General features: G+C 50.9%; 1 protein-coding gene across 2 annotated transcripts in view; it reads right to left on the reverse strand.

The window, feature by feature from the left end:
* Nucleotides 1-294: 294 nt before the first annotated feature.
* The window catches only part of LOC120941769 (ankyrin repeat and SOCS box protein 10-like), a 38,548-nt gene continuing 20,925 nt past the window's right edge, over nt 295-17,917 (reverse strand). For both annotated transcript variants that reach the window (XM_040355441.1, XM_040355442.1), the window contains 2 exons: nt 2,041-2,251; nt 295-674 (listed from right to left, as the gene is read on the reverse strand). In XM_040355441.1, coding sequence (XP_040211375.1) covers nt 2,066-2,251 — 186 coding nt within the window. In that variant the 3' untranslated portion in view covers nt 295-674; nt 2,041-2,065. The remainder of the gene's footprint in view (nt 675-2,040; nt 2,252-17,917) is intronic.

A 17,917-nucleotide genomic window follows, 5' to 3' on the forward strand; every position in this document is an offset into this window, starting at 1 on the left:
GCAAGAGGATATGAGGGGCTCTAAAAGAGGATAGGGGGGCTCTGCAGGAGGATGGGGGGCTCTGCGGGAGGATGGGGGGCTCTGTAGGAGCATTGGGGACTCTGCAGGAGGATGGGGGGCCCTGAACGAGGATAGGGGGGCTCTGCAGGAGATGGGGAGCTCTGCAGGAGGATGGGGGGCTCTGCGGAAGGATGGGGGGCCCTGAATGAGGATAGGGGGCTTCTGCGGGAGGATGGGGGCTCTGCAGGGGATGAGGGCCCTGCAAGAGAATTAGCGGGTTCTGCAGGAGCAAGGGGGGCCCTTCAGGAGGATTGGGGGTTCAGCAGGAGCATGGGGGTGGGGCCCTGCAGGAGGATAGGGGACTCTGCAGGAAGTTTTGCAGGAGGTTGGGGGGACTATGCAGGAAAGTGGGAGGCACTGCAGAATCATGGGGGCCCTTCGGGAGAATGGGGGGGTTTGCGGGAGGATATGGGGGGGGCAGGGCAGTCATTCTATCCGCAGCAGAGGAGAAGGGTAACAATGGAAGAAAGGGAGGACGGAGATTGAGGAATAAGGAAATGCTCGTTGCCTGGCTGTCATGCTGATCCTTCTCATGAGGAGTTCTGGGCCAGTGAAGTCGGAGGATCAGTGTCGCCATCTTGTGGAGAGATACAGAAAGCAGCAAAATGTCATTCCTGTAGGAGACGTAAATGTGTCACTTCTGTGTCATCGGGGTGTCGGGGGTCACTGACCCCCCCATGTTACTGCTTCTGCCCCCCATGTTATGGACCCTGTCCCCCCCATGTTACTGCTTCTGCCCCCCATGTTATGGACCCTGTCCCCCCCATGTTACTGCTTCTGCCCCCCATGTTATGGACCCTGTCCCCCCCATGTTACTGCTTCTGCCTCCCATGTTACTGACCCTGTCTCCCCCATGTTACTGACCCTGTCCCCCCATGTTACTGACCCTGTCCCCCCCCATGTTACTGACCCTGCCCCCCCCCCATGTTACTGACCCTGTCTCCCCCATGTTACTGACCCTGTCCCCCCATGTTACTGACCCTGTCCCCCCCCATGTTACTGACCCTGCCCCCCCCCATGTTACTGACCCTGTCCCCCCCATGTTACTGCTCCTGCCCCTCATGTTACTGACCCTGTCCCCCTCATGTTACTGACCCTGTCCCCCTCATGTTACTGACCCTACCCCCCCCCCCCATGTTACTGACCCTGTCCCCCCATGTTACTGACCCTACCCCCCCCCCATGTTACTGACCCTGTCCCCCTCATAGTACTGACCCTGCCCCCCCCCCATGTTACTGCTCCTGCCCCCCATGTTACTGACCCTGTCCCCCCCATGTTACTGACCCTGTCCCCCTCATGTTACTGACCCTGTCCCCCCCATGTTACTGACCCTGTCCCCCCCATGTTACTGACCCTGTCCCCCCATGTTGCTGACCCTGCCCCCTCATGTTACTGACCCTGTCCCCCCATGTTATTGATCCTGTCCTCTCATGTTACTGACCCCCCCCCATGTTATTGACTCTGTGCCCCCGGTGTTACTGCCCCTGCCCCCTGTGTTATTAACCCTGTCCCATTTGTGACACTGACCCCATCCCCCATATTATTGACCCTGCCCCCCTGTGTTACCACAGACAGGGCAGGTTTTCTGAGCACTAAATGTCCAATCAAAGTGAACGAGGGGCCCCAATGCCCATCCAGTGTGCCATACATAGGATGTGGACTAGGTGGCAGGTTCTGCCCTTTTTGCCCACAAAGTAGCCACCCCTTCTGCCCACCCCTGGGCCTGGCCATGATGGCCACCCATGTGTTAGTGTAATTATAGAGAGTTAGGTTATGATAGGACACACCCATCATGATTACCCCAACAGGACACACCCACCATAGGACACACCCACCATGAGGGCCACCCTCAGGACACACCCACCATGAGGGCCACCCATAGGACACACCCACCATGAGGGCCACCCTCAGGACACACCCACCATGATGGCCACCCATAGGACACACCCACCATGATGGCCACCCATAAGACACACCCACCATGAGTGGGAAGGAGTCGGATTTCTCAGTACAGGATGTCCTCGAAGTGAAGCTGTAGGAACTGTAGGATCGGAGGTGGTAAAGGCAGCTTGGGCAGAACCCGAGGCATCCGGCCCTCCAGGTGTGAGCGCAGAGCACAGCGACAGAGATGCTGAAGAGAACGCGGACTGCGGGACAGCGAGAAGACCGACTGGAAGAACTGGAGATGTTTCTGTGAAGAACAAGACATAAAATTAGACCAGAAATCGTAGAGAACCTTGGAGGCCGTATATAGAAGACGTCAAACCCCTATCTGCCATGCAGACAATGTGCTCAGTTCTACCCACCAAGGGCTCATGGGTGGTGATGCTCATGGGTGGTGATGCTCATGGGTGGTGATGCTCATGGGTGGTGAGGCTCATGGGTGGTAATGCTCATGGGTGGTGAGGTTCATGGGTGGTAATGCTCATGGGTGGTAAGGCTCATGGGTGGTAATGCTCATGGGTGGTAATGCTCATGGGTGGTAATGCTCATGGGTGGTGATGCTCATGGGTGGTGATGCTCATGGGTGGTAATGCTCATGGGTGGTGATGCTCATGGGTGGTGATGCTCATGGGTGGTGATGCTCATGGGTGGTGATGCTCATGGGTGGTGATGCTCATGGGTGGTGAGGCTCATGGGTGGTAAGGCTCATGGGTGGTGATGCTCATGGGTGGTGATGCTCATGGGTGGTGATGCTCATGGGTGGTGATGCTCATGGGTGGTAAGGCTCATGGGTGGTGATGCTCATGGGTGGTAAGGCTCATGGGTGGTGATGCTCATGGGTGGTGATGCTCATGGGTGGTGATGCTCATGGATGGTGATGCTCATGGGTGGTGATGCTCATGGGTGGTAAGGCTCATGGGTGGTAATGCTCATGGGTGGTAATGCTCATGGGTGGTGATGCTCATGGGTGGTGATGCTCATGGGTGGTGATGCTCATGGGTGGTAAGGCTCATGGGTGGTAAGGCTCATGGGTGGTAAGGCTCATGGGTGGTAATGCTCATGGGTGGTAAGGCTCATGGGTGGTAATGCTCATGGGTGGTGATGCTCATGGGTGGTGATGCTCATGGGTGGTGAGGCTCATGGGTGGTGATGCTCATGGGTGGTAAGGCTCATGGGTGGTGATGCTCATGGGTGGTGATGCTCATGGGTGGTGAGGCTCATGGGTGGTAAGGCTCATGGGTGGTAAGGCTCATGGGTGGTAAGGCTCATGGGTGGTAAGGCTCATGGGTGGTAATGCTCATGGGTGGTAATGCTCATGGGTGGTAATGCTCATGGGTGGTGATGCTCATGGGTGGTAAGGCTCATGGGTGGTAAGGCTCATGGGTGGTGATGCTCATGGGTGGTAATGCTCATGGGTGGTAAGGCTCATGGGTGGTAATGCTCATGGGTGGTGATGCTCATGGGTGGTAAGGCTCATGGGTGGTAAGGCTCATGGGTGGTGATGCTCATGGGTGGTAATGCTCATGGGTGGTAAGGCTCATGGGTGGTAATGCTCATGGGTGGTAATGCTCATGGGTGGTAAGGCTCATGGGTGGTAATGCTCATGGGTGGTAAGGCTCATGGGTGGTGATGCTCATGGGTGGTAATGCTCATGGGTGGTAAGGCTCATGGGTGGTAATGCTCATGGGTGGTAAGGCTCATGGGTGGTAATGCTCATGGGTGGTAAGGCTCATGGGTGGTAAGGCTCATGGGTGGTGATGCTCATGGGTGGTAATGCTCATGGGTGGTGATGCTCATGGGTGGTAATGCTCATGGGTGGTAAGGCTCATGGGTGGTAATGCTCATGGGTGGTGATGCTCATGGGTGGTGAGGCTCATGGGTGGTAAGGCTCATGGGTGGTAATGCTCATGGGTGGTGATGCTCATGGGTGGTGAGGCTCATGGGTGGTAAGGCTCATGGGTGGTGATGCTCATGGGTGGTGATGCTCATGGGTGGTAAGGCTCATGGGTGGTAATGCTCATGGGTGGTGATGCTCATGGGTGGTAAGGCTCATGGGTGGTAAGGCTCATGGGTGGTGATGCTCATGGGTGGTAATGCTCATGGGTGGTAAGGCTCATGGGTGGTAATGCTCATGGGTGGTAATGCTCATGGGTGGTAAGGCTCATGGGTGGTAATGCTCATGGGTGGTAAGGCTCATGGGTGGTGATGCTCATGGGTGGTAATGCTCATGGGTGGTAAGGCTCATGGGTGGTAATGCTCATGGGTGGTAATGCTCATGGGTGGTAAGGCTCATGGGTGGTAATGCTCATGGGTGGTAAGGCTCATGGGTGGTAAGGCTCATGGGTGGTGATGCTCATGGGTGGTAATGCTCATGGGTGGTGATGCTCATGGGTGGTAATGCTCATGGGTGGTGATGCTCATGGGTGGTGATGCTCATGGGTGGTAATGCTCATGGGTGGTGATGCTCATGGGTGGTAATGCTCATGGGTGGTAAGGCTCATGGGTGGTAATGCTCATGGGTGGTAAGGCTCATGGGTGGTAAGGCTCATGGGTGGTGATGCTCATGGGTGGTGATGCTCATGGGTGGTGATGCTCATGGGTGGTGATGCTCATGGGTGGTGATGCTCATGGGTGGTGATGCTCATGGGTGGTGATGCTCATGGGTGGTAAGGCTCATGGGTGGTAAGGCTCATGGGTGGTGATGCTCATGGGTGGTGATGCTCATGGGTGGTGATGCTCATGGGTGGTAAGGCTCATGGGTGGTGATGCTCATGGGTGGTGATGCTCATGGGTGGTGATGCTCATGGGTGGTAAGGCTCATGGGTGGTGATGCTCATGGGTGGTGATGCTCATGGGTGGTGATGCTCATGGGTGGTGATGCTCATGGGTGGTGATGCTCATGGGTGGTGATGCTCATGGGTGGTGATGCTCATGGGTGGTAAGGCTCATGGGTGGTGATGCTCATGGGTGGTGATGCTCATGGGTGGTGATGCTCATGGGTGGTGATGCTCATGGGTGGTGATGCTCATGGGTGGTGATGCTCATGGGTGGTGATGCTCATGGGTGGTAAGGCTCATGGGTGGTAAGGCTCATGGGTGGTAAGGCTCATGGGTGGTGATGCTCATGGGTGGTGATGCTCATGGGTGGTGATGCTCATGGGTGGTGATGCTCATGGGTGGTAAGGCTCATGGGTGGTAAGGCTCATGGGTGGTGATGCTCATGGGTGGTGATGCTCATGGGTGGTGATGCTCATGGGTGGTAAGGCTCATGGGTGGTGATGCTCATGGGTGGTGATGCTCATGGGTGGTGATGCTCATGGGTGGTAAGGCTCATGGGTGGTGATGCTCATGGGTGGTGATGCTCATGGGTGGTGATGCTCATGGGTGGTGATGCTCATGGGTGGTGATGCTCATGGGTGGTGATGCTCATGGGTGGTAAGGCTCATGGGTGGTGATGCTCATGGGTGGTGATGCTCATGGGTGGTGATGCTCATGGGTGGTGATGCTCATGGGTGGTGATGCTCATGTGTGGTAAGGCTCATGGGTGGTAATGCTCATGGGTGGTGATGCTCATGGGTGGTAAGGCTCATGGGTGGTAATGCTCATGGGTGGTAATGCTCATGGGTGGTGATGCTCATGGGTGGTGATGCTCATGGGTGGTAAGGCTCATGGGTGGTGATGCTCATGGGTGGTGATGCTCATGGGTGGTGATGCTCATGGGTGGTAAGGCTCATGGGTGGTAAGGCTCATGGGTGGTGATGCTCATGGGTGGTGATGCTCATGGGTGGTAAGGCTCATGGGTGGTAAGGCTCATGGGTGGTGATGCTCATGGGTGGTGATGCTCATGGGTGGTGATGCTCATGGGTGGTAATGCTCATGGGTGGTGATGCTCATGGGTGGTGATGCTCATGGGTGGTAAGGCTCATGGGTGGTGATGCTCATGGGTGGTGATGCTCATGGGTGGTGATGCTCATGGGTGGTAATGCTCATGGGTGGTGATGCTCATGGGTGGTGATGCTCATGGGTGGTGATGCTCATGGGTGGTAAGGCTCATGGGTGGTAATGCTCATGGGTGGTAAGGCTCATGGGTGGTGATGCTCATGGGTGGTGATGCTCATGGGTGGTGATGCTCATGGGTGGTAAGGCTCATGGGTGGTGATGCTCATGGGTGGTAATGCTCATGGGTGGTAAGGCTCATGGGTGGTAAGGCTCATGGGTGGTGATGCTCATGGGTGGTGATGCTCATGGGTGGTGATGCTCATGGGTGGTAAGGCTCATGGGTGGTGATGCTCATGGGTGGTAAGGCTCATGGGTGGTAAGGCTCATGGGTGGTAAGGCTCATGGGTGGTGATGCTCATGGGTGGTGATGCTCATGGGTGGTGATGCTCATGGGTGGTAAGGCTCATGGGTGGTGATGCTCATGGGTGGTAAGGCTCATGGGTGGTAATGCTCATGGGTGGTGATGCTCATGGGTGGTGATGCTCATGGGTGGTGATGCTCATGGGTGGTGATGCTCATGGGTGGTAATCAGGGCCGGACTGGCCTAGCGGGACAGCGGGAAATATCCCGGTAGGCTGGCTGCTGTGGACAGGACTCGGGGCTGGATGAGGAAATAAATTCCAGCAGCAGAGCGGGGGAGGGCTGGAGGAGCACGTGACTATCGTGCGGCAGGCACTGTCAGGTCTGTGTGCTGTGGAGGAGGATAATGCAGGAGGGAACACTTACAGGCCACTGGCCAGTCATTTCTCTAGTAGGGAACCCACAGCCAATAGCACTGCATAAAGAAGTTCAAGGGAGGACCTGCTCCTCCTCCGGTCCATCCACAGCCAATCAGCAGGCAGTGTAGCTCTTCCCCCGCTCACATTTGATTGTAAGCCCTGGTTCACACTGGGTACGATTTGAGATGCGATTTGACATGTCAAATCGCATCTCAAATCGGCGGCAATTGTCGGCAATGGCACTGTCCTAATCAGTGCGACGCCGCATCTGCGATTTCAAAAAGTAGTTCCTGTACTACTTTTTGCGATTTCGGGCCGCGATTTACATTAAATTGCGGCCGAAATCGCGGCAAATCGCGGCAAAATCGCGGTAAAATCGCGCATTTTACCGCAATTTTGAATTTGCAGCAGTGTGAACCTAGGCTAAGTGTTGGAGTGAGGCTGAATGGGGCACGCTAGGAGGGAGATGCAGGAAAGGTAGGATGACAACAATCCATGTTCTGCAGCCTCAGGACACACAAATCTGAACAGTAACATGTTGCTGGCCGGCTGCAGTGTCTTTCAGATATGTGATCAGGCAGTGTGCAGGTTATCAATCAGCCTCCCCCACACACACACCTCTTGTCTCCCTGTTTCTGCCTATACAGGGCTGCTGTTAGAAATCATGGGGCCCCGTACAGACTACCTGACGGGGCCCCCTTTAATCCCGCCCTCAACCCCACCCCAGGCCCCTCCCCCCACCTCTGCAGATTTCTCACCGTTTACATATGCACACACAATCATTATGGCTTATCAGTACAGGGGGACAGAGACGGTTTAATTTTTTTTTTTCAATTTTATTTTATTAACAAAAAATGTTTTCACTGTGTCTTTCATTTTTTTTTGTATCTCTTTTATTGCTATCAGAAGTAATGAACAACATCTCTAGTTATAGCATGGGGCAGTGACAGGTCCCCTTTATGGAGAGATCTGGCGTCTATTAGACCCCATATCTATCCTCTGGCCTCCAAAGCATCTGATCAAACCCAGATCGGTTTGATCAGTTGCTTGTTCAAGTCGGTAATTGCTCCTGGTTTCTGACAGCACACAGTGGGAGGAACTACATCAGTTCTACTCACTGTGTCCCAGGAACTTGATGCTGCTGCTCACAGGACCCGATTGCATTGGAGAGCCCAGCAAAGGTGGTGGCGTGATGGTGGTGGAACCCCCTTCCACTGACTATAAAAGTAATCCAGGGGCTTTTTAACCAGTAAGATTACTTTTTACTTTGTGCAGAATCGCTGGGGCTAAAAAATTATATCTTGATCATCGCTGTAGCGATGATCAAGATATCACCCTTACAATCCAGCAATGTACCAGTACGTCGCTGGATAGGAAGTGGTTAAAGGGGGGTGGTTGGGGGGCACATGTTTACTGCCCCCCCCCAAATGCAAGTGTAAAGCAACATCTTCACCAGCATTATGAAAATCACACAGGCAGCACAGTCAGCATGTGTTCTGTCATGGATCTGTCAGTGTCAAATGGCTTTTGGGTTCTGACTTTGGCTGTACTGTGGGTTACAAACATTAACCCAGTACAGCCATAACAAAGTAAGCACCCAACAGCAATATGACACTGTGACAGATCATCACAGAGCACATGCTGACTGTGTATCATAATTCTAAATAAACATACTGTAACATGCCATGCTGTGTGTAAGCCATACACAGTGAGGAGTCTATCCTCTGTGCTCCACTCACTGTGTGCTCTGCAGCCATGGTGCCCAGGTTCTTGCTCCCTTGTCAGCCTCATCTCAGTCTCGGCACTCTGCAGTACTCTGCACATGAGGAGTTGAGGACAGGAGGCGGAGTGCAGCATCGTATCACTCCACCAGGGAAGGCAGTGATCAGCAGTGGCCGGGACTAAGCAGAGAGTAATGTGCGGTACAGTGTTATGTACATCCGCCCGAAAAACAAGAAATAGTCCCACCACTGCGCTCACATCCTGGGCCCCTCTGATGACCTGATGGGGCCCAGGAATATGTAATTACAGCCCCTTCCCTTAGCAAGTAGTAGCGGGGGAAGGAGGTGAAGTTTAGAAAGCTGTATTCTTTTTAAGACAGGAATTAACTGTAAAGTTGTCCGGGCCCCCCTGTGGAGCTGCTGGGGTCCGGGCCCAGTACAACAGGGCTGCCTGTACTGCCCTATCAGCGGCCCTGTGCCTATAACCTGACCTGCACATTGTCTGATCACACTGATAAGATCTCTGGAAGACAGCAGTGTTCTATGAGACCGGGGACATAACCATTTCAGCCTATAATCAGCTATTTAGGCAGAGCTCTGTGTGTGCTGCACACATTGTTTGATAGGAGTTTGTTTTTGTTGGAGGATTTACTGCTGGATGAGGCTAAAAGCTTAACAGACCAATTAACTGGTTACTGTCCTCCACTAATCCTGAGCAGTTCCGTTTTTGCAAGAAAATTTGTATTTTAGAAATTGGATGTGATTATTTCTTCTGTCACTTGGTTGTACTTTCAAAGGATAAAGACTGCCTTGATCCTGCAGAGATGGTTTAAATAGAGTGGAGCAACCCTGCAATACTATATACCTGTACATTGAGTTCATCTTTAAATGCAGTCTCTGACCATCTCCTGAATCAATCATGTCTGCAATCCTTAACCGTCCCCTGTACCATGTCTGCAGTCTCTGATCATCTCCTGTGCTATATCTGCAGTCTCTGATCATCTCCTGTAATATATATCTGCAGTCTCTGACCATCTCCTGTAATATATATCTGCAGTCTCTGACCATCTCCTGTAATATATATCTGCAGTCTCTGACCATCTCCTGTAATATATATCTGTAGTCTCTGACCATCTCCTGTAATATATATCTGCAGTCTCTGACCATCTCCTGTAATATATATCTGTAGTCTCTGACCATCTCCTGTAATATATATCTGTAGTCTCTGACCATCTCCTGTAATATATATCTGCAGTCTCTGACCATCTCCTGTAATATATATCTGCAGTCTCTGACCATCTCCTGTAATATATATCTGCAGTCTCTGACCATCTCCTGAATCAATCATGTCTGCAATCCTTAACCGTCCCCTGTACCATGTCTGCAATCTCTGACATTCTCCTGTACTATAATCTGCAGTCTCTGACCATCTCCTGTCCTGTAACTACAGTCTCTGACCATCTCCTGTAATATATATCTGCAGTCTCTGACCATCTCCTGTAATATATATCTGCAGTCTCTGACCATCTCCTGTCCTGTAACTACAGTCTCTGACCATCTCCTGTCCTGTAACTACAGTCTCTGACCATCTCCTGTAATATATATCTGCAGTCTCTGACCATCTCCTGTAATATATATCTGCAGTCTCTGACCATCTCCTGTAATATATATCTGCAGTCTCTGACCATCTCCTGAATCAATCATGTCTGCAATCCTTAACCGTCCCCTGTACCATGTCTGCAATCTCTGACATTCTCCTGTACTATAATCTGCAGTCTCTGACCATCTCCTGTCCTGTAACTACAGTCTCTGACCATCTCCTGTAATATATATCTGCAGTCTCTGACCATCTCCTGTAATATATATCTGCAGTCTCTGACCATCTCCTGTCCTGTAACTACAGTCTCTGACCATCTCCTGTCCTGTAACTACAGTCTCTGACCATCTCCTGTAATATATATCTGCAGTCTCTGACCATCTCCTGTAATATATATCTGCAGTCTCTGACCATCTCCTGTAATATATATCTGCAGTCTCTGACCATCTCCTGAATCAATCATGTCTGCAATCCTTAACCGTCCCCTGTACCATGTCTGCAATCTCTGACATTCTCCTGTACTATAATCTGCAGTCTCTGACCATCTCCTGTCCTGTAACTACAGTCTCTGACCATCTCCTGTAATATATATCTGCAGTCTCTGACCATCTCCTGTAATATATATCTGCAGTCTCTGACCATCTCCTGTAATATATATCTGCAGTCTCTGACCATCTCCTGTAATGTCTGCAGTCTCTGACCATCTCCTGTAATATATATCTGCAGTCTCTGACCATCTCCTGTAATATATATCTGCAGTCTCTGACCATCTCCTGTAATATATATCTGCAGTCTCTGACCATCTCCTGTAATATATATCTGCAGTCTCTGACCATCTCCTGTAATATATATCTGCAGTCTCTGATCATCTCCTATAATATATATATCTGCAGTCTCTGACCATCTCCTGTAATATATATCTGCAGTCTCTGACCATCTCCTGTAATATATATCTGCAGTCTCTGACCATCTCCTGTAATATATATCTGCAGTCTCTGATCATCTCCTGTGCTATATCTGCAGTCTCTGATCATCTCCTGTGCTATATCTGCAGTCTCTGATCATCTCCTGTACCATGTCTGCAGTCTCTGACCATCTCCTGAATCAATCATGTCTGCAATCCTTAACCGTCCCCTGTACCATGTCTGCAGTCTCTGACCATCTCCTGTGCTATATCTGCAGTCTCTGATCATCTCCTGTAATATATATCTGCAGTCTCTGACCATCTCCTGTAATATATATCTGCAGTCTCTGACCATCTCCTGTAATATATATCTGTAGTCTCTGACCATCTCCTGTAATATATATCTGCAGTCTCTGACCATCTCCTGTGCTATATCTGTAGTCTCTGACCATCTCCTGTAATATATATCTGCAGTCTCTGACCATCTCCTGTAATATATATCTGCAGTCTCTGACCATCTCCTGTAATGTCTGCAATCCCTGCAGGAGAGGGTACACATATGATACACACATGATACACACACACTGTACACACTTCCTCATCTGCCACAGCAGAATTATATTACAGCCCCCAGTACAGAATGAGGATGCTTTATGGTGGGTGCTATGGCCATGGCACATTTTACATTGAAATCCACCCTCCCCCATAAGACAATCATTCATTGGGTGCAATATACATATAGGTGTAAATACATACACTGTGCGTGTTTAGATATAGAGCTGAGAGAGGAAAAAAACAAGGAGTAAGAGAAGGAATTAAAAGAGGGGGATAAAGAAAGAAAACGAGTGAGAAAGAAGATGAAAGATGGATAAAGAGCGATAGATAGGGGGTGGGGACAAGACATTAGGATAGAGAGAGATAAAAGGTAAAGAAAGGAGAACAAAGAGAAAGAGTGGTACATCCTAATGCCACGTACACACGATCGGTTTGTCTGCTGGACCGTTTTCATCAGACTAACCGATCGTGTGTGGCCCCCATCAGTTTTTTATCCATCGGTTAAAAAACTAGGAGCTTTGTTTTAAAATTATCTGATGGTTAACTAACCGATAGAAAAAAACGATCGTCTGTGGGCACGTCCATCAGTTAAAAATCCACGCATGCTCAGAATCAAGTCGACGCATGTTCGGAAGCATTGAACTTAATTTTTTTTTCAGCACGTCGTAGTGTTTTACGTCACCGCGTTCTGACACAATCGTTTTTTTAACTGATGGTGTGTAGGCACGACTGATGAGCTTCAGCTTCATCGGATATCTGATGAAAAATCCATCAGACCGTTTTCATTGGATGAACCGATCGTGTGTACAGGGCATAAGGGGTTTAATACTGTACGAGTGGAAGGGACTCGGCGTGCTAAATGTCCGCGGGTTAGGGGTGCAAATTACTTGCCTTGGGTGCTGACAACCCCCGCTACGCCACTGGGGCTGCTATGAAAGAATTTCCAGGGCTGGTTTTTATGCCCAGTCCGGCCCTGGTGGTAATGCTCATGGGTGGTGATGCTCATGGGTGGTAATGCTCATGGGTGGTAAGGCTCATGGGTGGTAATGCTCATGGGTGGTAAGGCTCATGGGTGGTAATGCTCATGGGTGATGATGCTCATGGGTGATGATGCTCATGGGTGGTAATGCTCATGGGTGATGATGCTCATGGGTGGTAATGCTCATGGGTGGTGATGCTCATGGGTGGTAATGCTCATGGGTGGTGATGCTCATGGGTGGTAATGCTCATGGGTGATGATGCTCATGGGTGGTAATGCTCATGGGTGGTGATGCTCATGGGTGGTAATGCTCATGGGTGATGATGCTCATGGGTGGTAATGCTCATGGGTGGTGATGCTCATGGGTGGTAATGCTCATGGGTGATGATGCTCATGGGTGGTAATGCTCATGGGTGGTGATGCTCATGGGTGGTAATGCTCATGGGTGGTAATGCTCATGGGTGGTGATGCTCATGGGTGGTAATGCTCATGGGTGGTGATGCTCATGGGTGGTAAGGCTCATGGGTGGTGATGGACAAATACCACAATTGTACTCAGAGTCTCAGGTAATCGTGCTAGGGAAAGGTCTGAGGGGAAACAGGGAGAAGGAGGAAGGAGGGTGGGTTTAAATACCTCCCGACTCCTCCTACAAATACAGGCTGACCTGCGGTCAGCCTTACACTTATCTGTAAATCTACAAACAATAAAAAGAAAAGGTTCCAGCTGATCACCGAGAACAAAGAGAAAGCAACCATGAAATCTCTTCCTTGACTCGGTGTATGAGGATGAAATGGACATAACCTCAAATGCACCATCATGGCTGAACACCGATATGATCCGGAATAAAGAAGACGACAGAAATGAGCATAAAGAACTTGGAATAGATGATTTACACCCATGGGGCCTCTGAGAGCTGAGCCCAGTTACTTTGAATGACCGGCTTGGTACCAATGGAGAAATGTACAACAAATGTGATGCCTTTAAGTAGCACAGTTGTGTCTGTGAAGGTCCTCATCATATACGGGGGGGGGGGGGGGGGATATCGATCGTCTCCCCTGCAGATTGTTACATAGAAATAAAGGGTCTAAAATTGTTCTCATAGGTGTATTTTATATGATGGAGACAGAATATCAACCAAAACTCCAGAGAGATCACATGATACAAATGTTATAAATGGAGGAATATAAGTATTTGACCTCCTTAGTAGTTGGGGGAGGTTCCTTGGTAGTTGGGGGAGGTTCCTTAGTAGTTGGGGGAGGTTCCTCAGTAGTTGGGGGAGGTCCCTAGTAGTTGGGGGAGGTTCCTTAGTAGTCGGGGGGAGGTTCCTTGTTGGGGAGCACAGAGGTCGGACGTTTCTTGTAGTTGGTGATCAGGTCTCCACACATCTCAGGAGGGATTTTCTCTTCTCTACAGATCTTCTCTAAATCCTGAAGGTTCAGCTCCTCCTCCATACATGTTCTATGGGATTAAGGTCTGGAGACCGGCTAGGCCACTCCATCACCTTCATGTGCTTCTTGAGCCCCTCCTTTGTTGCCATGGCAATATGTTTTGGGTCATTGTCATGCTGGAAGATCCGTTCATGACCCATCTTCAGTGTTCTGTCTGAGGGAAGAAGGTTCTCCTCCAAGATCTTACAATACGTGGCCCCGCCCATTGGCCCCTCAATGCGGCAAAGTCGGCCTGGACCTTTATCAGAGAAACCCCCAAAATCCTCATGTTTCCCCCTCCCCCATGTGACTCGACCCCAAAGACCCAAACAACCGGAGGCCCATAACAGGTCTAAATGTCTTCTCCAAGGTAATGGAGAAAGAAGTTGTACAACAGCTGCAACTGCATTTAGACACCCATAAATTACTCGATCCGTTTCAATCAGGCTTCCGTCCGGGTCACGGAACAGAAACGGCGCTGCTCAAAATATGGGATGACGCTCTAGAGGCCGCAGACGAAGGAGAATCTTGTCTCCTGATACTGCTGGACCTAAGCGCGGCTTTTGACACTGTAGACCACGGACTACTACTGGCTAGGCTAGCTGAAGTAGCCGGAGTCGCTGAATGTGACTTACCCTGGTTCTCCTCCTTCTTGGAAAACTGATCACAAATAGTGAGACTGGGGTCTTTCACTTCTGAAAAACGTACGGTGTCATGCGGAGTCCCTCAGGGATCTCCCTTATCGCCCGTATTGTTTAATATCTATCTTCGCCCCCTCTATGAAATCATCAGTAACCAGAAGTTACTTTACCACTCCTATGCAGACGACACACAACTGTATTTCCGCATCTGCAACAAAAAGGATCATTCTCTTGGACTAGAGAAATGCCTCGATCTAATAGATAACTGGATGACAAACAGCGCACCGCGCCCCTCACACCGCGCCCCTCACACCGCGCCCCTCACACCGCGCACCTAATAGATAACTGGATGACAAACAGCACCCCTCGCACCGCGCGCCTCACACCGCGCCCCTCACACCGCGCCCCTCACACCGCGCCCCTCCCACCGCGCCCCTCACACCGCACCCCTCGCACCGCGTCCCTCACACCGCACACCGCGCCCCTCGCACCGCACCCCTCGCACCGCGCCCCTTGCACCGCACCCCTCACACCGCACACCTAATAGATAACTGGATGACAAACAGCACCGCGCCCCTCACACCGCGCCCCTCACACCGCGCCCCTCACACCGCGCACCTAATAGATAACTGGATGACAAACAGCACAGCGCACCGCGCCCCTCGCACCGCACTCCTCGCACTGCGCCCCTCACACCGCGCCCCTCACACCGCACACCTAATAGATAGCTGGATGACAAACAGCACAGCACACCGTGCACCGCACCCCTCACACCGCACCCCTCGCACCGCGCCCCTCACACCACACACCTAATAGATAACTGGATGACAAAGAGTTATCTTAAACTCAATGGTTCGAAAACAGAATTTCTCCTGTTTCACGCTAACCGGAAAAATCACCCCGCGTCAACATGGACTCCCCCACCCATTCTGGGTAAAACTATCACCCCTAGCACCAAAGTCACAAGTCTCGGAGTAATTTTCGATACCTACATGACAATGGTCAGTAGTCAGCGGATCCCACCATCTGCTGCGCCTACTACGCAGACTCCTCCCCTTTATCCCGAAAGAAGACATTGCAGTCGTGGTGGGAACAATCATCAATTCCAGACTGGACTACGCAAATGCCCTCTATCTAGGACTCCCCAAATACCAAATCACTCGTCTGCAAGTCCTTCAAAATACGGCCGCTCGACTAGTGACTGGGAAAAAACATGGGAATCAATCTCACCTTCACTGAGATCCCTTCACTGAGAGCCCTTCACTGAGATCCCTTCACTGAGATCCCTTCACCGAGATCCCTTCACCGAGATCCCTTCACTGAGAGCCCTTCACTGAGAGCCCTTCACTGAGATCCCGTCACTGAGATCCCTTCACTGAGATCCCTTCACTGAGATCCCTTCACTGAGATCCCTTCACTGAGATCCCTTCACTGAGATCCCTTCGCTGAGATCCCTTCACTGAGATCCCGTCACTGAGATCCCTTCACTGAGATCCCTTCACTGAGATCCCTTCACTGAGAGCCCTTCACTGAGAGCCCTTCACTGAGATCCCGTCACTGAGATCCCTTCACTGAGATCCCTTCACTGAGATCCCTTCACTGAGATCCCTTCACTGAGATCCCTTCACTGAGATCCCGTCACTTAGATCCCTTTGCTGAGATCCCTTTGCTGAGATCCCTTCACTGAGATCCCTTCACTGAGATCCCTTCACTGAGATCCCTTCACTGAGATCTCTTCACTGAGATCCCTTCCCTGAGATCCCTTCACTGAGATCCCTTCCCTGAGATCCCGTCACTGAGATCCCTTCATTGGTTGCCAGTAAAAGACAGAATCACCTTCAAGGCACTCTGTCTGATACATAAGTGTATTCAAGGCAACGCCCCCCAATACCAATCAAAACCTCCTCCAGATACCCAAAGCCAGATACAAGTCCAAAGGAGATCGAAGATTTGCAGTCCAGGGACCTCGCCTGTGAAATGCACTACCAACCACCATCCGACTGGACCAATCACATCCCCCATAACTACCAACCACCATCCGACTGGACCAATCACATCCCCCATAACTACCAACCCCCATCCGACTGGACCAATCACATCCCCCATAACTACCAACCTCCATCCGACTGGAGTCGGACCACTTGGCCTTCAGGAGAAAGATTAAAACCCATCTCTTCTGAGGTCAGGGGGTTCCTTACCCATGGAATGGATACAGCGCCCAGAGGCGATTCAGTTCGCATGTGCTGCGCTTTACAAGTTTTTCACTCACTCACTCACTGTAGGGAGGGAGTTCTTAGGGTCACAGTCACCATTTTTCTTCCTCCAATCACGGCGAGTCGAGTTGATACCAAAGAGCTGAATTTTGGTCTCATCTGACCTCAGAACTTTCCCCCGATCTTCTCTGACCTCAGAACTTTCTCCCGATCTTCTCTGACCTCAGAACTTTCTCCTGATCTTCTCTGACCTCAGAACTTTCTCCCGATCTTCTCTGACCTCAGAACTTTCCCCCGATCTTCTCTGACCTCAGAACTTTCTCCCGATCTTCTCTGACCTCAGAACTTTCTCCCCATCTTCTCTGACCACAGAACTTTCTCCCGATCTTCTCTGACCTCAGAACTTTCTCCCGATCTTCTCTGACCTCAGAACTTTCTCCCGATCTTCTCTGACCTCAGAACTTTCTCCCGATCTTCTCTGACCTCAGAACTTTCCCCCGAACTTCTCTGACCTCAGAACTTTCCCCCGATCTTCTCTGACCTCAGAACTTTCCCCCGATCTTCTCTGACCTCAGAACTTTCTCCTGATCTTCTCTGACCTCAGAACTTTCTCCCGATCTTCTCTGACCTCAGAACTTTCTCCTGATCTTCTCTGAATCATTTAGATGATCCTTGGGAGACTTCAGACGTTCTCTACTTGTGTCTTCCTGGGGGGGGGGGCCTTGTATTGTGTCACCAATGGTGTGTTTGGGGACTGTGGTCCCAACTGAGATCCTTCACAAGCTCCTCCCATGTAGTTCTGGGCGGATCCCTCACTTTTCTCATGACCATCCTCACCCCATGAGGAGAAATCTTCCATGGAGCTCCAGACTGAGGAGGATGATCGATGATTATTTTGTATTTCTTCCATTTGTGAATAAATCAATCCAACAGTTGTCTCCTTCTCACCAAGATTCTTGCTGATGGTTTTGTAGCCCATTCCAGCCTTGTGCAGATCTCCAATCTTCTCCCCGACGTCCTCTGACAGATCTTTGGTCTTGTAGCCCATTCCAGCCTTGTGCAGATCTCCGATCTTCTCCCTGACGTCCTCTGACAGATCTTTGGTCTTGTAGCCCATTCCAGCCTTGTGCAGGTCTCTGATCTTCTCCCCGACGTCCTC

The sequence above is a fragment of the Rana temporaria genome, chromosome 5 (assembly GCF_905171775.1).
Source record: "Rana temporaria chromosome 5, aRanTem1.1, whole genome shotgun sequence".
In the NCBI taxonomy this organism is placed as follows: domain Eukaryota; kingdom Metazoa; phylum Chordata; class Amphibia; order Anura; family Ranidae; genus Rana; species Rana temporaria.